The 27,660-nt window shown below is 36.5% G+C and overlaps 1 protein-coding gene across 2 annotated transcripts; it reads right to left on the bottom strand.

Annotated features, from left to right (window-relative positions):
• Positions 1 to 381: 381 nt before the first annotated feature.
• LOC308684779 (beta-1,4 N-acetylgalactosaminyltransferase 2-like) lies at positions 382 to 27,062 on the bottom strand. Of its 2 annotated transcripts, none has more exons than XM_081356057.1 (11): positions 26,969 to 27,062; positions 21,469 to 21,525; positions 21,241 to 21,378; positions 19,528 to 19,634; positions 14,088 to 14,125; positions 13,671 to 13,851; positions 13,274 to 13,360; positions 11,078 to 11,259; positions 10,846 to 10,989; positions 10,380 to 10,608; positions 382 to 712 (listed from the first exon to the last, which is right to left on the bottom strand). In XM_081356057.1, exons 1-11 carry the CDS (start codon positions 27,055 to 27,057, stop codon positions 498 to 500), a joined length of 1,467 nt encoding a protein of 488 aa, XP_081212183.1. In that variant the 5' UTR covers positions 27,058 to 27,062; the 3' UTR covers positions 382 to 497. The 2 variants fall into 2 exon arrangements, with proteins under 2 accessions (XP_081212183.1, XP_081212184.1); XM_081356058.1 differs by lacking the exon at positions 382 to 712 and adding an exon at positions 7,885 to 9,148.
• Between the last annotated feature and the right edge of the window lie 598 nt (positions 27,063 to 27,660).

Here is a 27,660-nt window from a genome sequence, read left to right as displayed (position 1 = left end):
TTGGTCTCCGACCGAGCTTTAGAGTACTGGTAAAATCAAGCTTTCAAATACTCGTGCATGTATCAAACCACTTTAAATCTTCACACGTGCTCACTTCAATCATCAGACACTGCAATGACACACCACTTAAAAGTGAAAAGGGTACCTTCACCTCAACTCGTCAGGCCGGCGGATCCGTAATTCAAAGCACACTCGCTCCTCCAAACTGCCGCCTCTGCCTCTTGTCTTCTCGTACCTCAGTTTTGATCAAGTCCGCTTTGCTTGTCTGCACCTCTCCTCTTCAAACTGCCGCTTCTCTCTTCTCAAGCCGCCATTATGGTTCCTAGTTGTCACTCCGTGACATCAGTAAATATTATAGAGAGAGAGATCAAGTAAATAGATAAAGTAGAACAACTGTTTAATTGCTCACAGTCACGCACAGTTGTTTTATTAATTCAAATTAGATTCGGTGTCATGTTAAACAAACTGACTGTTTAAAATAGAAACTGGAATACTCTTTAAAAATGAGCCCTGTCAATGCGATCCTGGTTCACGTGTGACGAGCTCTTCTTCTTCAGTGTCAGAATGTACTCGGCAAACTCTCGAACGGCTCCGTGGCCGGCGGGTCTCTGACAGGTGTATTTCGCTGCGATGAGATCTGCCACAGGTGCGTCACATGGGACGCCATTCAGCCCCACCTGAGACAGGATCTCTACGTCTTCAGCTTCTGAACCTGTGAGGGAAAACATCACAGACCGCTCAATAATAAAATATTATTTTGCATGTGGTTCCAGGTTTATTTACACCATTCATTTGAACGTTCCAGTGTCTTGCAGTGTAAAACACTGCAAAATGCTCTAGATCAAAGCTTTAACTAACAGCCTATGATACATAGATTATTAAAATCTATATTATTAATTAATAAAGAGCTACAATTTATTTGAATAATTTCACTAGTAAAAATTAGCATAGTTATACCATACAATACAAGGCAGAGTAAAATGCATTTAAAAATATTATGTATGTTGAGAGGTCTTTTGAATATACAGGAGCTCATAATGGATATAAATTATACAGTACATCTAATATAGTCAGAGTTATAAATATATATTTTATAGTTAGGCAAAATACTTTTTTGCATTTATTTAATAAAAAATACAATAAAAACAGTAATATTGCAAAATATCTTCAATTCAGTTCACATTTATTTGTATCCTTGATAGCATACGTAGGCCTACATCACGGAGACGTCTATTTGATGTGCGTGTTTACATCTGGAACACCTATTGTGTTTAGGACGTTTGGATGTTTTCCATCAGATGTTCAATAGTCGTTTAGAAAATGTCTTAAGGCCAATTCACACCACACAGACAAATGCCAACAAACAAGTCTTTCGGAATTTGTTGGATCAGTGTGTTACCCCTGTCGGTGTTGGTCTCGGTTTGTTTTCACCTGACTGAACATGTTCAATCAGCGTTTATTAGGTTGTGGAATGTCTGAGCAGTGTGATATGATTTTACAATACATGACAAACTCTGACGTAATCTGATCTGGCCACAAACCATTGCAACTTGTCATGACGATGAGCGAGATGAAAATGAAGACGACGAACCTGCAGAACAACGTCTTCATATGGATGTATCGCAATGGTGTGTTACTGTATGAAACTTTGGTCTTCCGACCTTTTACCACCGTGTCGATTTATTTTGATTAATATGTGCGAGGGAGAGAGCAAGACAACGTCTAGCTTGGAGACGGTGATGTCTTGTTTACACTTTCGCCTGGCTCGGAAGAGAGAGAGTGAGCGCGCGCGCGACCGGGTCTATCTCTCTGCTCGTTCTTTCAGTTAAACATGCGTCCTGTCACAAGCGCGGCAGTTCATCTACATTAGACGGTGTAATGAAGCGTGTGGGTTACTATCCAACAACCGAACATTTTAACTTACCCTCTCGTAACTTCTGCATCCTTTAGCTTGGACTACAAAATTGCAGCGAGAAATAGAAATGGAGGATTGCTCGAAGTGTTGGGCCGGAAGTCAATGTCCTTATTTGGCAGTTCCGCTGCAAATACTGTGACGTAATAGTTCAAAAAACGTTATAGATCAACTAAAAATCGGAAAACAGAAGAATCATAAACAGAAAAATCGGAACAGGTTGAAAAATATGACCAAAACAGAATATAAAGATATCGAAGCACCTGAAGAGAATAATTTCATATTTTCTGTACTTCTAAACACTCCAAATATACAACAAAATGCATAGCCTATAAGGGCTAAAAAAGTGCATTTGGCATGATATGTCCCCTTTAAGATGTTTATGATTTAGAATGTATGTAAAACTGACATCTTAAATACGTCTATCAAATGTTAGTAAACAGCAGATGCTTTCCAGATGAAGTGATCTTTAACAGACATCTTGCAGATGTGTGTGCTATCATGCTTTACAGAAAATACATGTGTCTACATTAAATTTAGAGTGATCTGCTATCAGAGGCGACTCTGTCCAAGTCATGTATTATGGAAATATATATAGAAATCACACATTTAGCTAATAATGTATTAATTTAAGGCAAAAACAAATAGGTCTTTGAAGTAATTAACTACAAGTTGCATCATAATGATAACGATATACTGAAAATGTTAGTCCTCACAGGAGTTGGAGTCATCTCTTCACAGGTGTTGGAGCAACTGAAGTCTTCATAAAATAATTTCATGGAACATAATTAACATAGCTGCTGTTCATAACATTAAGCAATGATAATCTTGTGCATTTGATCTGATATAACTGGAGTACAAGATCATGAGGTGCATTATGTGAATGCTTGGCTAAAGAGATGTGTCTTTAATCCAGAAAACATTCTCCCTCCTTCAGTGGACTTATAAAGGTACAACCAAAAATCCAGAGTTTTGTGAAGAAAAGAACTGTTTTTGTAAAATAATTAAAGGTACTGTTTTCTATTTGAATATATATTTTGAAATGCAATTTATTCCTGTTATCAAAGCTGAATTTTTTGCATCATTAGCTTCAGTGTCACATGAAGCAGTGTCGCCATATCCGTGTGAACGCGCCTATAGAGAGAAATGCACATAAATAGGCCTAATGGATTACATAATCAGAGAGTAGCCTTTTTCTTTTTTCGTTTTGAATTATTTCGTTTAAAGACATTTCAAGCTTTGAGTATTTGAGTATATTGCTTCTTATTCATTAAATACAGACAATTGGTTGATGAAAAATTTATTAAAATTAAGATACAATTTATACAAAACGAAATTCACTTTAAAGAAAGGTTAATTGCCTAAATGAAAAAAATTAAATTACTGTTTGTGTAGTATTCAATGTTTGTGACACATGACTTGTGCGCTTGCTGTACTAGTTGAGATTGCTGTTAGCCTCGATCGTTTCACTCAGGGGAAAAATGTCAAAAAGACAGAAAAGTTTGCTTAACTTTTTCAAATACGCTGGCCAGTCAGATCCCAAACAAGCAAAAATCGTTTCCGCTGATCAAGAATGTGGAGACCACGCTGGACACAGCAGTAGCCTAGTATCGACATAATATCCCGTTATTTCGACAAAATAAGGGGACATTCTAATCTGCATTAAGCCACATTAAGCGTTTTTATAATGTTTTTTTATGGGAGGAAAATGCTTAACGTGTAATTGCGTTCATATTCTGGGCTCATCTGATTTTTTAGCTTACTTTGTTATGATTTTAGTATGATTAATAAATGCATGCACAATTATCCGTGAACTTGATTTGAGCAAATGCCTTTCAACTTGTGTGTGCAAAATTCAGAATAAAATGAATGTGCAGCAATTTGTACAAATAGAGAGCATGTAGGCCTACTATAGGCTACTGTTGTAGCCATTAAATAAGCGCATTTAGTTTACCTTTCTTTAAAGTGAATTTCGTTTTGTATAAATTGTATCTTAATTTTAATCAATTTTTCATCAACCAATTGTCTGTATTTAATGAATAAGAAGCAATATACTCAAATACTCAAAGCTTGAAATGTCTTTAAACGAAATAATTCAAAACGAAAAAAAAGGCTACTCTCTGATTATGTAGGCCTATTTATGTGCATTTCTCTCTATAGGCGCGTTCACACGGATATGGCGATCGTCAACTTCATCTTTGCAGTCGACAGTGTCAGAGAAAACACTTGTTTATTAATAAAAATCAATACACGCGTTACCGGATTTACAGATGCACATCTTGCTCGTTGCACGCACACACATCGAAATAATGAGATATTGTGTTGAAATAACATTATTATTAATAATAGCCTACATCTTTTAGAATATTTGATTGAATGCTGAATGTTGCGCTTGTTCAATTTAATAAAATTAAAACTTTAATTGTGATCATTAACATAACTGAATATTAAATATTTAGTGGCCAAGTTTTGCGCAGCTCCCCCAGTCAATGATCTAGCACCCCCTCAGCACGAGTTAAAAATTCTCTGGCGCCGCCCCTGCAGAGAAGCTACGTAGGCAGTGTAATTATTTTTTTTGTTTCTGTTCCGTTACCTCCAACCCCCGTTTTGAGTCGCCGGATCCACCCCCCCTCTGCGCTCCGGGACCTCCCACTTTACAAATTAAGCACAGCTCGGTTTCGAGGCGGTGAGACCCTTGGTGCGCCCACCAAACGAAACAAAGAGCTGCTCAGAACGCATGAAGGCGGTGGAGCGCGTGATGTAAACTCTCAGCGCCCTGACGGGGCATAGGAGGTTATCACTGCCCTCGCTATCGGATGCTGGCAGAGCCGATAGGGAGATGATCTGCGCTCAAAAGGGAGTGCCAATCGCCTTGGGGACGTAACCATGTCTCGGTTTGAGGATAACTTTAGAGTCATTTGGTCCAAACTCGAGACATGCAGGGCTAACAGATAGCGTGTGCAGATCCCCCACACGTTTTACTGATGACAGAGCTATCAGAAAAATGGTTTTGAGCGAGAGGTACTTTCGGTCCACGGATTCTAACAGTTCAAAGGGATACACTTTCAGGGCCTCTAGGACCAAAGAAAGATCCCAAATAGGAACCGAAGGGGGCCGCGAGGGGTTCATCCTCCTGGCTCCTCTAAGGAAGCGGATGATGAGCTCATTCCTTCCTACAGAGTGACAGCTTCGGCGTTGAATGCTTCAAGTCGAGCCCGCAGGGTCTGAAGAAATGCTGAAGAAATGAAAATCAGAGTTCAGCCTGTTGAGCCCTTCCTTATATACGCTAAGCCACACCCATTTTGGCAGGCTGTGACGCGTGGAGTCATTGGGCGTGACGTCACGCAGGGCTCACCGGTAGGCTGCTTACGCAATACGAGAGAACCTCTCGTAAGAGAACTTTTGTTTTTGGACACAACAAAGATCATAATGGATCCACTAAAGTTGAGTCAGAGTTCTGAACCCAAGTGCAGTATATTCCCAAAAATACTCATTAATTGAATATAAACATGAATTGTGTCTTGGTATGGCATGGACATAAAACTCAGGACAGCATGACACAGCTAGGCCAGGAAAACAGATTTACATGAGGCAATAAAACAACGGACAAATGGGAACTTAACACAATAGAAAATTATATGGCATGTTCACACATGACGTGGAAAATACAATGACATGATATACAAAGCAAAAAAAAAAAAAAAAACCCCAACCAAACACCAGCCTTGCAAAGATTTTGTTCCTAAACATTAATTTGACTTATTAGAGGTCATTGTGTCCAAAAATATCCTATAGGTTTCAGAACTCGAAACTTCCTTGTTAGTCCAAAAACAGCTTTCATTGAAACTCAGAAAGCTCAGAAACGACTCATTTTGGATTTTGTCACATTATTACGTCATAGTATGATGGAAGACGGATGCAGAGGAACATTAACATTTACATTGCCTCTTTAGCCCCACCCAACGATTCGAGCATGTCGTAGTAAATATGAGATGGATGCAAACACAGGATACCCCAGAGACAAATCAATAGAGATTACAAGACTTTTTGAAGATATGAAAAAAGTATTTGCATTGCCATCCTTGTGATTCTAACATTAAGAAAGCATGAATGAACTTTACTTTTAACAAAGTTCCAGTCAGATCGTGTCAGTATGACACTGTTCGCTTCATTTTACTGCGGATTCGTTTTTAAGACAGCTCGACGCAGGCTTTTCAGAGAGACTGAAAATCAAAGATGATGCGTGCCGACTATATTGGAAACGACAGTAATGTCGTAACATACAAGTGTCACACAGTATAGCTGCGCACATGGACCCCTATAATCTGATTGTAATCGGACTAGCAACACAGTCGGAATAAAAAAATGACATGTAACCATGTCAATAGGAATGAACGGGCCAAATCCGATTAAAATGTCATTCGGATTGTACGCATGAATCTTTAAACCTTTTCTAATCTGATCAAGAGGAACGCCGGAAAGAATAAAAGACCAGCAAATCACAACTATTCAGTTTTCACCAACATGTACACTTTAAATTTGCAAAACTGTTGCCCAATCACAGCAGTGGGCGTTTACTTCAAGTCTTGAATGGCACGACCATCAAGTGTTTGAAAGAGAGGGTCAAAAACAGGATAGAAAATAGTTTACTTCTAAATTAGGATTTCTTTTTATGTAAAAAAAAAAAAAACTTAATAACATTATAAGTGGACCTAAGAGAACATTATTAAAAAAAAATGCAGTTCATGACCCCTTTGAGACACGAAATGCAAATGAGCTGTCTTATGCAAACCTTTGAAGCAAATACTAACAGAAGATGCAAGTGAGCTACTAGGTTGCAAACAGAACTGCGTTCCATATTAAATCCACACAGGGTGTGGTTTACCCCGTATTTTAATGTATTTAGTGCATATAGATATGATTTTATATTCAGAATAACTCATTACAAAGAACAACAGAAAACCATAGAGACTGCTAGCCCTCACTGCCTTGACGCTGCTATATCACGTGGACACTGCATGTGACAGCGCAGGAATGTAAAAATAATGTATTTAAACAGAGCTACTACAGAATTCTCAAAAAAATAAAATGACAACAGAGAAATAACTTTTTATTGGCACAACAATGTATTTTATGAAAATGACAGAAGTGTGAATCCAGTAAACAGAAACGGCCTATTTGAAGGACTGATGATCCTCTTTGGTGGCATTAGTGAATTTACAGTCCTGTAGAATTTAAACAATAAAATACATTTCTGACACTTAAAGGTGAAGTAAGTGATTTTTGAGAAACGCATCAGACTGAGCACCAAAACACTCTTGTAGGCAATCAGCAGTTGGGGGGCGTGTGATGGGGGAGGAGAGAGAGAGAGAGCAAGAGCGAGATTTGAAGAGAAATGGCTTGGAAAAAGAAGGGTTATGATCAGGCTAGAGCTTTAGGACCCGCATTAATATTAGAAAAGCTTTCCAGCGTTGGAGGGACCGAAGCGGTCTCTTCGACCTGAAAACAGACGCTGTGTTGTTTCTGCTCCATTCGTGAGTAACATTGGTTTTGCTAAGGCCTACTTACTGTATGCAAATTTTTTTTGTTCTCCCTTTAAGTTCATTCATCATCTTCGCTTTATTTTTCACAAAACATTATTTTGCTTCGCTTCTGCTATGATAAAGAGACATCAACTCTGAATGGAGGGGTGTGTCTGTTTGGGTTGATTTCAAATATCAACAGTGTTTCTCAGAAATCACTTACTTTTTAAAGCAGTTCAGTCCTTTTTTACATAATTTTAACACAGAAATGCAGGTGAGTTCAACAGTTTAAAAAGTATATATAATATATATATATATATATATATATATATATATATATATATATATATATATATATATATATATATATATATATATATATATATATATATATATATATATATATATATATATATATATATACACTGTATATATAAAAAGAGAGAGAGAGAGAGAGAGAGAGAGAGAGAGAGAGCCTGAAAGTGACACACTATGACCTACAGGTAAACATGTTGAGTTTTGTAAACTTGTGTAGCCAAGTCAAGCTGGTTGTTGGTCTCTGGGAGAACAAGTTCTGTTGATTTTAGATGTGTGCTTAAATGCTTTCATGTTGAGCTGGATGAGCGGTGGACGCTGAATAAATAAAATCGTACCTAAATAAAATTGGAGTGGCGTATTCAAGGGCAGTTTAAAAGCGCAACCCCATGACGTCGCCCCCTATTGACTTGGCTACACTTGTTTCAACAACCTTCGTTCAGCATAACTTTAACATTCTGTAGTGTACACTTACATACGTTTGTATGCAGTAGATGAAAAAACCCTATGAATTACATTCTAAGAAGAGCAATATACTGTATATAACACTATAAAATTCACACTCATTATCCTGAGCTCATTACCCGTTACCCTCATTTACATTTCAAATGCTCTTTAGTTACAAGATCCAACTCGCATTACTTAAAGTAAGGAAAAGTCAAAGTCAAAACCAGCTGACAATTCATCCCAGGATGCATGAAGTTGAATGAATGATCAGAGTGACATGTTTTGATCATTATTCACTACATCATTTTCATTTTTACATTTGTGTTACTTTGCTATTATTATAAAATGCAAAAAAAAAAATAAAAAAAAAATAGTGTTAACAGTTTACAATAAGGTTCCCTTTGTTAACATGAACTAACAATGAAAAATACTTCTAAAGCATTTATTTTTCTGAGATGATATTCATTTCAACATTTACTAATACATTATTAAAATCAGAAGTTGAATCTGTTAATATTATTTAATGGACCTGAACTAACATGAACTTACAATGAACAGTTGTATTTTACTAACGTTAACAAAGATGAATAAATACTGTAACAAATGTATTGCTCAGTGTTAGTTAATATTAGTAAATGCATTAACTAACCTTAACTAATGGAACCTTATTGTAAAGTGTGACCAAAATATTCATTATAAAGAACAAACAGATGTGTCCATGATTGAAAGAGTAAAAAAAAAGGACAAGCATATTTCAACTGAAGATTTCCTTAGTATTTCATGCATTTTAGATGGTTCTTGAAAAAATGGTGACTCATTTTTGCCTGTGAATCACTTTGGGGAGGATGCCTGAAGGAACCGTACTTGTCTGTGTGACTGCGTTTTTGGTGACCAATTCTGAGACCTTTGCAGGTGACAACTAATAAATCTCCAAGTCCGTCAACGAAGAATTCTGTATATATATATATATATATAAAAAAAAAAAATAATAATAATTAAAACAGATTCTTAATTCTTAAACTAAAGGTTATTTATTGGCATTGATGGTTCCATAAAGAACCTTTACATTCAACAGAAGGTTCGAAAACGACATTTATTTTTAAAGGTGCTGTTGATCACATGCGTATTATCTCAGCTGGTATGTCAATAGATTGTTCACCATGGATCATGAATGAACTCAATTCTCATTTAACATAAGATACGTCAATTTCTGAGTCATAAACAGGTTTTGTTCCTGGTAAGTAAATCCAGATTGCCTGCATTGTTTGTACCATGTCCATGTTTTAAATCACCTATGACCTAAACCATGCAATCATTAAAGGTATAGCTCAACCAAAATTGTCATTAATTACTCCCTCATGTCGTTCCAAACCCGTAAGACTTTCGTTCATCTTCAGAACACAAATGAAAATCTTTTTGATGAAATCTGAGAGATTTCAGTCCATCCATTGACAGCTACGTCACTACTACTTTGACGCTTCAGAAAGTTCATAAAGAGATCGTAAAATTAATCCATTTGAATTGAGAGCTTTAGTCCAAATTCTGAAGAGACTCGATCGCTTTATATGATGAACAGGCTTTTATTCACATTTAAACATTGATCAGCGAACATAAACTGAAGCTCAACTGAACCTGCTTGACGTGTGAGAACAAACCTCATTGATTCTTGCTGAAGCTCAAACGTGATGCGTAACATGAGAATGAACCTCATTGGTTTACATGCTTGAGCTTTCGTTTACCACAACTGGTGTGTGAGTTGATGAATGTTTATATGTGAATAAAAGCCTAAATTCAATCAGTTCATTATATAAAGCGATCAAGTCTCTTTAGAAAATTTAGACTAAACCGCTCAGTTCATGTTCCAAAGATAAACGAAAGTCTTGCGGGTTTGGAACGACATGAGGGAGTAATTAATGTCAGAGTTTTCATTTTTGGGTGAACCGTACTTGCCTGTGTGACTGCGTTTTTGGTGACCAATTCTGAGACCTTTGCAGGTGACAACTAATAAATCCTTTAAATCATCCTTTAATCTCTTCATAAAATATGTTGTAAATTATTGTCAAAACTTAGTTTCACTTTGCAGGTCTATTAGGAAATAATTAAACAACAGACTTCATCCAGAACACATCGTGTGACTTAATTTGATGTGGATGTTTTCAATCAACACTTAAAAGTCCACCTACCAGTGTGAGCCACTCTTTTGAGGAACGGGTCAAAGCCGACCCTTCGCACAGCATCCGTCCGGCCCAAGAAGAAGTTGACAACTCCATCCACGAAGAAGCAGCCGTCAAAACCTGGCAGAGGCGCGTGGTTATGATTTGATACCCGCGTGATACAGCCGCCTTCCTCGCTGCTCCCTTCCTCATATTCCAGCTTAAAGAAGAACTGATTTCCTTCTACCTCACCACCAACCTGATGGAGAGAGACCGAATGAATGAATAATAGCCTAACTACAAAAAAGATGACTGGAGTATTGATCACAATTACATTTTTAAAACTAAAAAAAAAAATATTCCATAAAATTACTGTTTTTACTACTGTACTGTTTTTGATCATATGAATGCAGCCTTGGTGAGCAGAAGAGATCTTACTGACCCCAACTTTTATATGTATTTGAGGTCATCAAGATGATATAATTGACATAATTACCACATCTAGTTCAGGAACGGCTTCCATAATGTTCACAAAGCTTTCAATACGCGTCTCATTCAAGAACAAAAAGTCATCATCCACCCACAGGAAGTACTTAGTGGTGACCTGTGACACTGCCAGATTTCTGCCTGCAAACCAGCCCTGAAAGGCCAAACAATATATACATATAAACTTTTATACTTCAAGCAAATTACAATAACATTCAGTTTAAACAACCTGATGTTTGTACCTGTGCAGGGGGCATTACATAGTGTTCTATATTGTCCCCAACCACCTTCTCTGGTGTCAGACTGTCATCAGCAATAATGATCTTTATTTCTGGGTAGAGCTGACGAATACTATTGATGAGGACATTTAGTTCTTTATATCTCAAAAATGCTTTAATTAGTACAGTCACCTGGGAGTTTACGTCTACAGAGAGAGAGAGAGAGAGAGAGAGAGAGAGAGAGAGAGAGAGAGAGAGAGAGAGAGAGAGAGAGAGAGAGAGAGAGAGAGAGAGAGAGAGAGAGAGAGAGAGAGAGAGAGAGAGAGAGAGAGAGAGAGAGAGAGAGAGAGAGAGAGAGAGAGAGAGAGAGAGAGAGAGAGAGAGAGAGAGAGAGAGAGAGAGAGAGAGAGAGAGAGAGAGAGAATTATGTGCCCATTACAGGTTAGTGTGGTAATTGTGTTCACATAATAAAGAATCTGTGATTAGATCTGTCATTTGTTCAGAAGCATTGTTGTTACAAGCTATGTTTCCATCCAAAGGTGCAAATTTAACTACGCAAAATTGGAATATTGCATAAAACATTTGTGATAAAGCACTGTTTCCATCTCATGCGTTCCAGAGAACAAAATCGTCACTTTCTGGAAACTGGCATGAAAAAAATCTGAAATAAAAATGGAAGTTGCTGCAATCAGGGAAGTCACTGTATCTCATTTTTCATACATTATGAATGTATTGCATCTCAGAGTGTAAATCATGGGTCAGTATGAGCTGTGCATTTAAACCTCACTCCCCTGGCCTCAAGAGGCTGAATCCCGCTTGGAAAAGGTCGAGTAGAACCAGTTTATTGGTGCCGTGACCCGGATGGGATTGAGGTTTAGGGGGTGAGTGTGTGCGTGTAAACCCCACTCCCCTGGCCTCAAGAGGCTGGATCCAGCTTGGAGCAGGTCGAGTAGAACCAGTTTATTGGTGCCGTGACGCGGATGGGATTGAGGTTTAGGTGGTGAGTGTAACGGATGTATGCCAGTACGAGCTGTGCGTGTAAACCTCACTCCCCTGGCCTCAAGAGGCTGAATCCAGCTTGGAGCAGGTCGAGTAGAACCAGTTTATTGGTGCCATGACCCGGATGGGATTGAGGTTTGGGGGTGAGTGTAACGGATGTATGCCAGTACGAGCTGTACATGTAAACCTCACTCCCCTGGCCTCAAGAGGCTGAATCCAGCTTGGAGCGGGTCGAGTAGAACCAGTTTATTGGTGCCGTGACCCGGATGGGATTGAGGTTTGGGGGTGAGTGTAACGGATGTATGCCAGTACGAGCTGTGCGTGTAAACCCCACTCCCCTGGCCTCAAGAGGCTGGATCCAGCTTGGAGCAGGTCGAGTAGAACCAGTTTATTGGTGCCATGACCCGGATGGGATTGAGGTTTGGGGGTGAGTGTAACGGATGTATGCCAGTACGAGCTGTACATGTAAACCTCACTCCCCTGGCCTCAAGAGGCTGAATCCAGCTTGGAGCGGGTCGAGTAGAACCAGTTTATTGGTGCCGTGACCCGGATGGGATTGAGGTTTGGGGGTGAGTGTAACGGATGTAGGCCAGTACGAGCTGTGCGTGTAAACCTCACTCCCCTGGCCTCAAGAGGCGCTAGCGGCAGATGCTAGAGGCTGCGGTCTTTAGCGTTCTTGTTAGCGTGCACCTCCAATGCCAGAGACCCCGGTTCGAATCCCGCTCGGAGTGGGTCGAGTAGCACCGGTTACATTTGGTAAGTATGAGTTTTTTGTTGAGTCTCGAGGGATTTATTCAGCAAATGTGTTTCCATCGTGGTTTATGCGCATGTCTTCTTATTGGATAATTTTGTTTTAGTTTTCTTTATGCAATATTGCAAAAGGTAGATGGAAACATAGCTACTGTTAATTAAAACTAAATGTATTAAAAATCATTAATTGAAATAAAGCTGAAGTAAAATAAAATGTAAATATTAAATGAAAAACACAAACTTAAAAAACCTGGGGAAAAAAATAGGTTGTTTGGAAACTTAAAGTTTAAGCTGAAGCACTAAAATGACTAAGACTAAAACATAAAAATAAATAAAAGATAAATAGAAATATTAAAATACAAATGACAAAAGCTGACAAAAATGACTAAACTTAAAATTAAATTAAAAATAACAAATAAAACTGTTCAGAAGCGTAAGGATATTAAATAATGTGTTAACACTTGAGCTGACCTTTTCCCACGTCAAACAGAACAGGAACTGACGGACGTCTGATCTCAATCGGGAATATAACCTCATGGTTCTCGAAAGAGAAGTACGCTAAAGACATGAAAACATGTATAAAATTAATGAATAGTTTTATTAGTTTTAGTATAAAATTAATGATTAGTTTCAGATTAGTTTTAAGTTTAAAAAAACTTAAAAAAAAAGTATCCTCAAAGTGGTCCATATTCCGTCATTTTTTTTTGTCCATACAATAAAAGTTGATGGGTCTAATGTTTTTTGGACCCCAATATTTATCAAAACATCTCCTTTTGTGTTCAGCAGAAGAGAGAAAGTCAAGCAGGTTTAGAATGACATGTGAGTATGATAACTAAATGTAAGTGAACTATCCCTTTAGGTTACGTACCAAGGTCTTGGGTCTTGATGTGGTAGACGGTACTGGTGTAGGTCACTCTGCTCAGAAGATCATTGAGCTGTTGAAGGTTGCTGGATGAGATGCTCAGATGTTTCTCATTTTGGCGGTCCACCTGCTCACCCTCCTGAACATCCAGCACTGAGAGCAGCCCTTTCTGCACCCTTAGAGACACCTGGAGACGTTTCAGATCCTATGAGCTCATTTTATTCTCTTTAACATCATGACTTCTTTTAAAAAAATCCACCCACATTTAACAAATTTTGATCAAAAGTGCACAAAGCATCGATTGAAAGGAGGAAAAACGCAGTAGACCCCCATACAGAGACCGTCTGAAACAAACCAATGACTGAGGTATAAAAAACCCACCACCTTTAGACAGAAAAGAAAAACATTTTCAGCCGAACAAACCTTGTAAACTGCTCTGCTTTGTGTTTGCAGCGCTAGACCTTTAATAATGATACATTTCTCAAATTAATATAGATAGAAATGCTTTAATGTCATATTACTTTTTTTATATTCAACAATAATAGCAATACCTAAATAAACACATTTTTATTTATATATTCTGTACACTACTGGTAAACATTTTGCAATAATTAGGATTTTCAATAAGTCTCTTCTGCTCACAAAGGCTGCATTCATTAGATCAAATTACATTAAAAAGTAATATCGAGAAATATTATTACAATTACAAAATAGAATGTAGCCTAATTTATTTCAGTAAAATGTAATTTATTCCTGTGATCAAAGCTGAATTTTCAGCATCATTACTCCAGTCTTCAGTGTCACATGATCCTTCAGAAATCATGCTGATTTGATGCTTAACTATGCTTAATTATTTTTTTATTTTTATTTTTATTTTTATTTTTATTTTTATTATGCAGAATGTACAAAACAAGACAGGGAACAAAAACAACACTGTAAGACACTTCCACTGAGGTAAATACAGAGTTTGAATAAAAAAAAAGAAAAAAAAAAAAATAGGAGCAAGGATGAAGACAAGCATGTAGCCAGTATACATCAAAGGAATGAAAATACTAAAAAAGTAAATATTTAGATAAAGAGAGACATAAAGTTTCAGACTTTCTATTACATTTTTTGAAGTATTTAAAACTCTGAAACAGTTGAGTAAACTCACAAACTATGCTTAATTATTAGTAGTGCTCAAATATTAATAATGGATTTATTAGCAATGTAGAAAACAGTTGTGCTGCTTTCTTTTTTTTCAAATCATATTTTTTTTTCAGGATTTTTTAATGAGTAGAAGCTTTCAAAGAATAGCATTTATTTTAAATAAAAATCTTTTTGTAACATTAAAAATGTGTTTAACGTCACTTTTGAATGAATGAATGAATTTTATTCTTTTTTTTTTTTTTTTTCTTCAGAACATGATCATTAGCAACAAAACATATTTTAACAGAAAACAATAAAACTAAAAGTCTCAGCATGTTCAAAAGAAATGAAAAAAAAACAAGAAAGGAGAAGGAAGAAGCTAACTTATATTTGCCTTCCCCTTTTACACATCTAGCTTTGAAACGGCTACTGTTTACTCTTGCAAGATATCATAATTTATCCTTATTAAGAAAAAACTTAATCATTTAAAGTACATTTATCTGAATATAAATCACACAATATAATATAAAAAAATAGTAATAATAATTAAATATATGCAAAATGGCAAGAAACAGACGAATGGTATCAACCTCTTGAAGAGGAAATGAGATGTTTGTCCCATGTCCACCTTAATTTATATACTTTTCTAATATAGACATTTTAAACCTTCTTTTACATTGCACAATATGTTTGCTTTCCTTAATTGTTATAGGTAAATTATTCCACAGCCTCACCCCGTTGACAGATATGCACATGCTTTTAAGTGTAGTACGTGCCATTGATTGAGAGAGATTTCCTCTCCTTCTTAAATTATATCTACTATCTCTTTCCTTGAACCATTTTTGAATATTATTAGGGAGTACTTTGTTTTTAGCTTTATACATAATTTGTGTGGTCTTAAAATCCACTATGTCTTTAAATTTTAATGTTTGTAATTTTAAAAATAAATCATTTGTATGTGCATGATAGCCAACATTGCAAACTATTCTTATTGCCTTTTTCTGCATAGTGCATATCGTCTTTAGGGTGGTTTTATAGGTATTGCCCCACACCTCTGTACAATAGGACAAATAAGGAAGAAAAAGCGCACAATATAAAATATACATTGTTTCCTGGTTCAACATCGCTCTCACTTTACAGAGTATACCAGTGATCTTTGCCAATTTAGAACTAATGCAATTGACTTGTGGTTTCCAGCTGAGCTTATGGTCAATTATTACTCCCAGAAAGGAGTTTTCATAAACTCTTTCTAATCTGGTGTTATCACACAGTACTTCAATAGTTAAGTCTTCAGGAATTCTACGTTTCCCAAAAATCATAAATTTAGTTTTCTTTATATTGAGAGATAATTTGTTTAAATCAAACCACAATTTAAGCTTAACCAACTCTTGAGAGACAATCTTCAACAGATGTTGAAGATTCTCTCCTTCACAAAATATATTGGTATCATCTGCAAAGACTACGAATTTCAACAAATCAGAAGTTTTAACAATATCATTTATGTATAATGTAAATAATTTTGGTCCTAATATTGAACCTTGTGGTACACCATACATTGTATTTTGGAGCTTTGACTGTACCTCTCCCATCTGCACAAATTGTTGTCTATGTTCTAAATAGCTTTTTATCCAATTTAGGCCTATTCCCCGAATTCCATACATTTCCAGTTTTTGAAGCAAAATGTGATGATCTATTGTATCAAAGGCCTTTTTAAGGTCAATGAATACACCTATAGCAAACTTCTTATCATCAATACTAGTTGTTAGTTCTTCCACCAGGTCAATTAGAGCCAGAGATGTAGAATGATTTGATCTAAAACCATATTGACTATCAGTTAAGATCCCATATTTATCAATAAAACTGTCCAATCTGGTGGAAAATATCTTCTCCAGAATTTTAGAAAATTGGGGAAGCAATGAAATTGGCCTATAGTTAGTGTAAAGATTCTGTTCACCAGATTTAAAGATAGGAACAACTTTAGCTATTTTCATACTTTATTGGTTTCCAGCAATCTACTATAATAATCTTTTTTACATTTTCTTAAGATAACTGTTAATTTATTTTTATATGTCTTGTATTTAGTTTCTTTCTCTTCAGTTCTGTGCTTAAAGTCTTTATATAAAATATTCTTTTTTTTGCAGGCATTCATCAGACCCCTTGTAACCCAGGGTTTATATGGACGTTTAGTTGTTAACTCTGATTGCTGAATTGGACAATTTTTATAATACAAAGTCAAAAAGGTATTTAGAAATGAGTTGTAGGCTAAGTCAACATCCCCTTCTTCATAAACGTGCTTCCAGTCTTGAGCTAACAAGTCATTTTTTAATTTATTCAGGGTGTGTTCTGTTCTTAATCTCCTCTGTATATTTATTTTGCTGGTATCTAAATTATCGTGTTTGCATTCATGGAATACAAATATTGGAAGATGGTCAGTGATATAATTTATTAACAATCCACTTTCTAAATTACTACTCATATTATTTGTGAAGATATTATCTATTACTGTTGCTGAATGGGTGGTAATTCTGCTCGGTTTGGTTATACATGGATATAGGCCTGTACTATACATTGCATCTATAAACTCTTCTATTGCAGGTGATTTACTTGGATTTAAGAAATCTATATTATAATCCCCACAGAAATAAGCAACCTTCTGCTTGGCATTCAAAACCATAGCCACAAACACTTCTTTAAAACTTTCAATGCCAGAGTTGGGAGCTCTATAAACACAGCTAACGATAACATTCTTCATTTTACCCATATTGATTTCCACCGTTATACACTCACAAATGTCATCAATAACAGTCGTCATATTTTCAACAATCATATACTTTAACCTGCTATCCACAAACATTGCAACGCCCCCACCCCTTTTGTTCACTCTATTCACAAAATGTAAGTGATAGCCTTCTAATTCAAAGTGAGTCCCTTTGTCATGACTGAGCCAGCTCTCAGAAATAGCGACTATATTAAATTGCATGGTATTATGTTGCAAATAGTCTCTGATCTTATCAAAGTTTGCATATAGACTCCTGCTGTTGAAGTGTACAATTTATATACCATTCTCCAAGTTAAATTTTTCCTTAAGTTGGTATTCAGTATAATAAAAACAATTTCTAGTTACTTGGTCAAAAAAATTACTTTCCGGGTCTATATCTCGTTCCAGCATATTAATTGTTCAATGTGGTCGCGAACATTCTTCCCAATCTCACACAAAAAGTTGAGAAGTTGCAAAATTATTATTCGACAGGTAGGCATATAGTAATAAGAAAGTGGGTTCAATATAAGTCTCTGGAACATAAAGAAAAGCACTTGGCAAAAACAATAAGTCGACCATCAGTCTCAACCAAAAAGGGAGAAAAAAACCTTCATAATTTGTATCAGGGTTGTTCCAAGTAAGTGTAGATCTGCTCACCACCACCAAGTTGGGCTCTTTATGTGTAAAACAAACCTCCATCAGATAGATCTGGACCTCAAGAGAATGTTCTTGTTGGCTAAACACTGCCATATTTCTCCAAGTCTTTGAGGTCCCGGATTAGCAGGACCTTCATCCCCTCACCAGATGAAGCATTTGTACGTGTCCAAATTTTACATTCCCTTGTCCATGTTGAATGGATTTTCCTGTTTCTTCAGTGCCCTTGCATGTTTAGCTATTTCAGCATTCCTTTTCGTGAGATGTTCATTCACATACACCTGTGTGTCCTCTGTTTCCTTTGGGGAGGGTATAGCAAGCAGCGATACTCTCCTTATGAATAGAGATGTCCCTGCTATTGAAGAACTTAATCACCTGCTCCTCCAGCGTCTGTTTTTCTCCCCTTTGTTAGATCAGCTTTGCTGCTTTCCCCTCGGATGACATTGGAGTAGGTGCGGTGTGTTGTTTTTAGGCCACTGATGACCACGTCTTCTTTTCTTGTATATTGCTCCAAGTCATCAACTCTTTTCTCCAACTCTGCAATTTTCTCATCCTTCTGTGCAAGTAGGTTGTTTAATTTCTTCACATCCTCTACCAAACCACTTATCTTGCCCACGTTTTCAGCCATTCCATCAATTTTCTTTGCCAGTTCTCTCAAGGCTTTCTTGACATCCTCCATTTTAAATTTGGCTGGTTTTCAGACTCTTGACATGTATTATCAAAAGTGCCCCAAAACATCAAAAATTATGGGAAATACTCATACAAGTTAAATCCCAATGTCCATATAAAGCCATAAACTTCACTTTTCTGCTTGGATGTCAAGTCATTTTCATGATTTTTGACGGATTGTTCAAGCCAGACATATCAGGCCTACCAACAGATGTAGCCATCTTGGATCCAATCTATTTTAAAGGATCAATTTCATGCATCCCTTGCTGAATAAAAGTATTCATTTCTTCTAATTTCTTCATTTCAACATTGATAATAATCAGAAATGTTTCTTGATCATCAAATCATCATATTAGAATGATTTCTGAATGATCATGTGACACTGAAGACTGGAGTAATGATGCTGAAAATTCAGCTTTGATCACAGGAATAAATTACATTATATTCAAATAGAAAGAAAAGTAATTTTAAATTGTAATAATATTTCACAATATTTACTGTAATTTTGATCAAAAATAAATGGAGCCTTGGTGAGCAGAAGAGACTTCTTTCAAAAACTTTGACTGGTAGTCTATGTCTCTCGGTAACCTGACGTGTTTGAGAAAGCTGAGATCATCTGAAATCAAATAAAGGATCAGCAGAAATCAGACTCACCAGGAATGAGTGTTTTACTCATGGGAGTCACTCTGAATCCTCTGATTGGATACTGGAGTGGGGTGTTGGCAGGGGCGAGAATAAGAACATCGTTTTCTTTCCCTGTCCTGGGAGACACGACACTATTTTTCTTAACCCTCTCTTTGGGACATTGTCATTTATAAATTATGCTAACAATTCTGACTTTTTTTCTCGAAATTGCAACTCACAATTCTGACTTTATAACTCACAATTGTGACTTAATATCATGCAATTCTGACTTTATAACTCGCAATTGTGCAATTCTGAAAAAAAAAAAGTCAGAATTCCGAGATGTAAACTCGCAATTTTGAGAAAAAAGGTCGAATTGTGAGATAAAGTCTCAATTACCTTTTGTATTTCTTATTCTCTGGTGAAAACAAGCTTCCGTATATCGCTTGCAGATAATAAAATTAAAATCTTTTTGCCATGTGCTTGACATTAGGAGTGTTCGGGTTAAAGGGTAACTCTCGCCAAAATGCAACCTAGGGTCTTTTTGTGAATCGAGGCAAACTTTCATTTAAAAGCATAATTAGAATGGAAACGGCACTTATGGGGAACTGGCACGTTGACATGCGCAGTTATTGTTGTTATGTGTAAAGAAAGGGACATGCGCAGAAAAAGTGTGTGTGCGGGTGAAGCTCGGATGACGGCAGTGTGTGTCTCACGAGATGAGCTCTGATAAATAAAAGAAGTCTGTAGAGTCCCTTATTTCCGTGTATGCATGCATCAATATGTTGAACCCATTTACAAGAGACTTCGTCTTATGTTCCACAGCCCCTCTTACATTTCATAAAAATATCTGTGGGGTATTTTAAGCAAAAACTTGACACACACACTCTAAAAAAAAAAAAAAGATACTAGGTTGCATTTTGGCGAGAGTTACCCTTCAAACTATTCTAGGCTTCGACCGATGGGTGAGATCTGCCAGTTGCAGGCAGAGAGGAGTTTAAAGATGGATCCGTCAAGCAATTTTCTGCTTCTCATTTCAGACGTCTTTGAATTTGAATATGTGAGAAGTTTCAGACAATTTGCCAAAAATGATTTACCCTAATTGTCATGATTCTGCCTTCTTGTCTTTGATTTTCTCTTGTCTTGCGGCAGAATCATGACAGGCCCATGTTTCATGTGCAGCACATGGCCATTTGTTTGGCCATGTGCTTGCGTTGTCTCGTCCCCTAGCCCCGCCCCCTTGTTATCCTCGTTTTGTCATTATTGCTTTACCCATTATCACCTGTGTTCCAGATTATTTGTTCCCTATTTAATCCCCTCATGTCTGCTGTCTTGTGTCGGTTCATTGTCGATCAATTTCATACTTTGTGTGATCACTTTGTGAGTATTCCTGTCCAGTGAAGTTCTGATCCTGTATTTGCTGTTAATTTGTAGTCTAGTTACGTCAAGTCTATGTCATAGTCTAGTTAGTATTCATAGTCCTGTCTTGTCCTGTTTTGCCCCCTCGTGGGTTTTGTTTTCCCTGTTATTTGTACAATAAACTGTGTTGCTGTGACCACTGTCTGCAATTGGGTTCATCTCCACACATCCCATAACACTAATAGGACAAAGTCATTTATAAATGACGGCACCCTAACCTTAACCCTTGTACTGTAAAATAAAGTGCAACCACTTTAGTCTTGTAAAATGTTAAGTAATTTATTTTCTTCTAGCTGTGAAAAGATCAGATAAATTGTGAGAAACCTGATCTGGTGTTGTCTGAACTCTTCTGCCCGCCGTTTCTGCAAGTCATCCAGCTCATCTTTTGGCACAAACCTGTTTGCAGGATCAGTCTTTTGGCAGGTACAGGGCATTGGATTCTCATTGTGAAAAGGCCCTATACTGAGACATGCACACACACAAAAAAATCCTTAAAAAACTAAAACAAGGAAGATACAGGTTCTGGGTGAAAAGTGAAATTAATCTACTCACTTTGTTTTGGGAAAGTCTGGTATCTCTGTATCCTTGAGACCTTGAGAACTTGAAAAACTTGTATGAGTGGATAAAAAAAAGCATATTTGAGTACAATTTACATATAACCAAATGAAACTGAAGCAGGAATGATCATACAATTTCCTCCTAAACCAGAAAAACATAGTAGCTTATACAGGGTAAATGTGGTAAAAAGGTGGTAAAAGGGAGGGGCCAGTCAACCCAAAAGCCGAGTTCGTAATGACCATGCCGACAGGACGTGCCAGCCGCACCCAGCGACAGCACCTAGACTCGCCTGACCCAGATCATTTATATTTAATAAAATATAGTATACAATTATAAATATTTATATGTAATGTTTTCTGAAATGTTGTTTATATAGTAGAAGAGAGGGAATAGTACAAATGTTTTTATAATATCAATACACACATCTATATCTATATCTATATATATATCTATATATATATATATATATATATATATATATATACATTTACATACATAAAAGACCTCAATCCACAAATAATTGTAGAATGATGTATTCAATAATAGTCAGAACCTAATTTTAAAGAAATCTGATAGTTTATTAGCAACATCTATCCAGAACTGATTAACCGGTGGGCATAGCCAGAGTGCATGAAGGTAAGTGTCTAGTGTATTTAAACTGCAGTTAGTACATCTATCGGAAGTTACTATTCCCATTTTAAACATATTGTGCTGTGTTATGTGTGTTCTGTGTACAATTCAATACTGAATTAACTGGATGTGTATGTTTGTACTTAAAGGCACACTATGTAGAAATTGTGTTTTTGTCAAACAGCGAACCCTAGAGTCGCTGTGGAATACTTGCACTGTCATAAATACCCACCAGAGGTGTAAAAAGTACTAAAAAATGTTACTCAAGTGAAAGTACAAGTACTGAGGGAAAATTTTACTCAATTAAAAGTAAAAGTATCTGGCCAGAATCGTACTCGAGTAAAAGTAAAAAAGTACCACATTAAAATTGTACTTGAGTATTAAAGAAGTAAAAGTAATAGCAAGAATGAAAACTAGAGATTCTTATTTAAGATTTTAATCTCTAAAAACATGAAGTGAATGAACCACATACAAGGTTTTATCCTGCTTTAGAACTGTTTGTATTTAATTGTATTTATTTATCAAACTATAAGACTACTATCTAATGCCTATATGCAACATTCTTTAAACAATCAACTAAACATGCTTTTACCACTAAAAGAAAAGAATTCGCTAAGGTACAGCCACTGGTGCTCTTGATCCTGTGGCTTATTTTGGACCATAAACAATGGACAAATGGAGTCTTCAAACGCCTCAGATGTAAAGTTATTCGCTGTCAAAGTGACGCCAAAATGTAGGGGTGTAACGATACACGTATTCGTAGAATGGTTCGGTTCGTTGGACCATTTTTCCTGCCGACCAAAATTTCGTTATTTCAAATGTAGGCGTGTTGCACGTGGCAAGCGCGCTCATAATGTAAGAGACGCCGGCACAACCACAACATTTCCCAACATCAAATGGCAAACGTAATGCAAGAGGAACGAAACTGCTTGTTATTGTGTGGTTGAAGGACCGTTTATCAGTTTGGACCAAAGCAGCGCGAGCCAATCGTGATCATGCGACACTGTTACTACACAACGCTAATAAGAGATCCAGTAAAGAAAGCATTTAAAATCGCCACAGAAGTAATAACATCGCTGCGAGATCTAGTGAGAAACATTCACATTTCTCCGTTATTAACGGATCAAACAGCGCTGATGTGGAAACCAGGAAGAAACATTGTGCCATGAATGAACTATCCAGTGTCCACAGATCTGCAACATTTACCATGGATTTACTGTAGTAACACTAACTGCAACCATGGAAGTTTGGCAGGAATAGTAGGCTACAATGCCTTCAATGCCATTGAATGCCAATCAATGCCATTACGTCGGTTTTATTTTGACATTATGAATACAATTGCTGCCCTCAAATGTTAATCTGAACTAAAATAAACCTTTGTTTATAACTACTACAATATTAAATTTCATTTTTTCCAAGGAGCTGTTTGGTTTTATATGCTCCTAAGAACAGTCAATTATAGCTCCAGAATTGCTCAAAGTAAAAAAAAAAAATCATACTTTATGATGTTAGTTTTAATAAAAAAAAAAAAAATTGAATCAAGGAAATTTCTCTGGCATTTCTTTCTTTTTGCTGTATCGAACCGTACCGAACCGAACCGTGACACAAGTGTATCGTATCGAACCGAACCGTGAATTTTGTGAACTGTTACACTCCTACCAAAATGAATGGAAGTCAATGGAATGCTAACAGCAGGTGATGGCTTGTTAGCCAATGGCGGCCCCCGGGGGTGGTACGCTCTTCGGCTGCTGGATTGTCCCCCTGAGAATGACTGTAATAATTTCTCTAATTTATAGGTCAACGTGCTGTGCATTGTGGTAATAGATGCGACATGACGTCACTTCCAAAGGACCAATGAATATGTCTGACCAATTTGGTGAAATGTGAAAAAAAATCTCATTAAATTAGACTAGACACTAAACTTAATTAAACTAGGCATCAGCGCAATTCAATTGGTTTGGCAATAGCAAGGAAAAATAGAATGAAGTGATCTCCAAAAAAGAAGTACTTTTTGACTGTAAATAAAATTGTAAGGAGTAAAAAGTACTTTTTTTCTTAAAAAATGTAATTAAGTAAAAGTAAAAGTACTGATTTTTAATTGTACTCAAGTAAAGTAAAAATCCCCCAAAATAATACTTAAGTACAGTAATCAAGTAAAATTACTCAAGTATTTTACACCTCTGATACCCACCCCCACCCTGTACACCGGTACCTGTTCGGTAGGATAGAAGCGTCGGCAGTGTTGCCAACTTAGCGCCTTTGTCGCTATTTTTAGCGACTTTTCAGACCCCTTTAGTGACATATTTTCAAAAAAGCGACTAGCGACAAATCTAGCAACTTTTTGGACAAACCTCAGCAACCTCTAAAAGTTGCCAGCACAGTCCTGCGAGCGCGAGATCTTGCTTTCTACTTGCCGTCACACCTCTCTCTGCGTCTACCCTGTTCAGTGAATGAGAGGAGCAGCACGGCAGCTGACAGACGTGAATGAGTTGTTGTTTCTACGGACTTATCACTTATCTGCTTCTCTTTTGTTTAGCTTGACCATTTTTTTCCCTTTCTTTTCTTGTGCTTATCACTTGTAATACTCACTATTACAGTGCTTTAGTTCACCCAGTTCCCGAACTCTCTCAATTCAGATAATTTTACACATAAAAAATGTAGTCATTCACTATAGCTACTCGTTCTATTGTCTGACAAAAAATATAGGAAATGAGAACAGCTTTATTGTACATTCGGCTATATTATATTATATTATATTATATTATATTATATTATATTATATTATATTATATTATATTATATTATATTGTATTAAAATACAGTATGTGAGCATGAATTTAACGAGAAACCACATTGGGGAGGCAGAACGCAAGTACGATGAGATGACGTCATGAATATGCTAATTGACGTATGACGTCATCTAGCGACATTTAGCGACTTTTAGGGAAGGCGTTAGCTACTTTCCTTTGAAAATAGTTGGCAACACTGAGTGTCTGGCATGTCAGTATGTTCTCAGAAACAGAAGTAGTACTGAACAAGGGTAATCGGGGTGAAACTAGGTATGAATTCCTGGGTTCCATAACTCGGCAAGATTTAATTGACTCATAAAAAACAATTTCAAGTAAAGTTACAGTCGGGAAGTTCACGAGTTCAGCTGGCAAACTAGCTCGTGTGGCAAGCTAGGCAATACAAGATAACGCAAAAACACGTAAGAGAAACGAGTGTTTGTTAGCAAGTCTGCTAACAGCTCTGATAATCGAAAGCTAGCTAGACATATGTGGAAATTATTGGACTGGTCTAATTATCAACAATGGATGAATGAACAGCATCGTAAAAAAAATGACAGCCTACTACAAGCAAGCGCAACAACATACAACATAGAACGCAAACAAGTTTACAAATAAGAGATTTACTTTACTTTACTATGAGTTTGTTTACCACCGAAATGACCTTGAAGCTGTTATATTAAGGTACAATTCTTTCATAGTGTGCCTTTAAGATAAAAGTGTTTCTGCAAACTGTTTTCCAAAATTTCTCTTTTGTGTTGATATTGAGATCTTTTTCCTGGTGCCACTTTCAACAGATCCCGTAGCCTACATTCACCTACATTTTTACCATCTGTTGAAATTTAATAGATTTGTTCAGGGGAATCAATGGGGCACCTTCCTTCAGTGAGATTTATCTTATTTATTTATATGTTACATAATGTTGTGTGTGTGTGTGTGTGTGTGTGTGTGTGTGTGTGTGTGTGTGTGTGTGTGTGTGTGTGTGTGTGTGTGTGTGTGTGTGTTCTTATAATAACCCACAAATGAAAGATTGATAACTGCAAGTAATAAATAATTAACATAATTCCTTGTTTGCATAGCATACACAGATTTGAAGTATTTTATATTATTTAAACCTTTTCAGTATGACAGAATTTTCTACTTCAAGTTTATTGGGAAGTTTAACTTCAACTACTTCACTTAGATTTTCTTCTATTGATGTTTGATATCCAAAAAGATTAGGCAAGGCAAGTTTATTTATATAGCACATTTCATACACCATGGCAATTTAAAGTGATTTGCAGAATTAATCAATTAATTACAACTGTAATTACATGCAGGATTTTTTAAAATGTAAGTACAATGTAAAAACATAGTTACACAATAAGTAGCCTACATTGTATCAAATTATTAATTTCAATGTAAGTACATAGTACTTAAAGCCACTTAATATAAAGTGGGGCCATAAAAGGAATTTAAAGAGTAAAAAGATTATACATAGATAGCCTTCTCATCTGGCAAAACACCGGTGTATCATATTTTTCACAACTCCCAGTTTTACTCTGAGATTTTACTATGGTGATTACACTGTGTTTTACTTATTCTTACTACATAAATTATTAACATCCTGATGAAGTGAAAGCAATATCTGTTAGGAGCAGGAAATACGCATTTTATTGATATGATCACTAGGCTTACGAAAACTAGCTGCGTAAAGACTCAAACATTGAGGAATGCATTTAATTTGTTGCATTTTGAGGACTTTTGCATTTTCCTGTTTCTAATATTTGATTACAGTACATGTTTTATCAGTGTCAACGTAGTTTTAATGGGATGGGGGGGGGGGAACAGAACGCTCTTTATGGTCAACATGAAAATATTTCTGTCTAACATTTCAGTTGCCCAAAATAAGGGCATTGTCATTATCATATCAGACACGTTCAAAACGTTTTAAGATCCCTGATTTAAAATGTGCTTCATGAGGTATAACGTCAAAACTGAAGTCAAAAATATTATTTCATTTGACTGAATCAATCGGAACACATTAGGAACATTTCAGGTACAGGGTGATGTAGGAAACACAATAAAGTGACACATACCTTAATACCTGTGCTGCAAAATTTAAGAGAATCAGCAAACCCGTTAAAAGAACGATGACGATGAATAAGGTTTTGATGACTCCGGGCATGATTAAATCTGTCAAGATTCAATCGTGATTATATAGCCCAGGCTATATATTTATGCATAAAACGTTCTATATCAAAATGAATCGTTAAAACCGTCAAAATAAAGCCATGATTAAGGATTTTCCGAGGTGTTGTTACCTGGTGAAGAGCGGCAGGTGAATAGGGGAGTGGCAGGACTCCAGTGGCAGGGATGTGGCCGTTTGAAGAGACTCAAGGCAGCTGCGCATTAGCCTACTCCAAGATTGACGGATAATTTCCCAAGACTATCTGTCATTGCTCAAACGGCTAATTTCTCGCGTCTCCAATGAATATCTTTAAAACATTTTCCATAAAAGTGTTTGTAATATATTTAGCTTTAATGTGTAGTGTCAATTGCCTATAAAGTAGGCTAATCATAGGCTTTTTGACCAGACTGAACGTTTCAAGTTTGCATGACATTCGACCTCAATAAATCTTTATATTGAGCAAAATAAGCAAGCTGACATTCAGTACAATCTATATAATTTATATAGAATACATACAATTGTAATTTACATCTTTTAGTCAGTCAAAAGATTTAAAACACAGTATTTGAAGACTGCGCATGTGCGAACGTGCTCTACTAC

Source organism: Scardinius erythrophthalmus, assembly GCF_964197995.2.
Source record: "Scardinius erythrophthalmus genome assembly, chromosome: 24".
NCBI lineage: Eukaryota > Metazoa > Chordata > Actinopteri > Cypriniformes > Leuciscidae > Scardinius > Scardinius erythrophthalmus.
This window is presented reverse-complemented; position numbering and strand designations above follow the sequence as displayed.

Excerpts from the sequence above, each read along its gene's own strand:
- LOC308684779 (XM_081356057.1), bottom strand. The coding sequence starts at position 27,057 with ATGCCCGGAGTCATCAAAACCTTATTCATCGTCATCGTTCTTTTAACG. Across the intron at positions 14,126-19,527 it reads GAGTAAAACACTCATTCCTG|GTCTAGCGCTGCAAACACAA; the intron begins GTGAGTCTGATT and ends TCATTATTAAAG. Across the intron at positions 713-10,379 it reads CAAAAGAGTGGCTCACACTG|GTTCAGAAGCTGAAGACGTA; the intron begins GTAGGTGGACTT and ends TTTCCCTCACAG.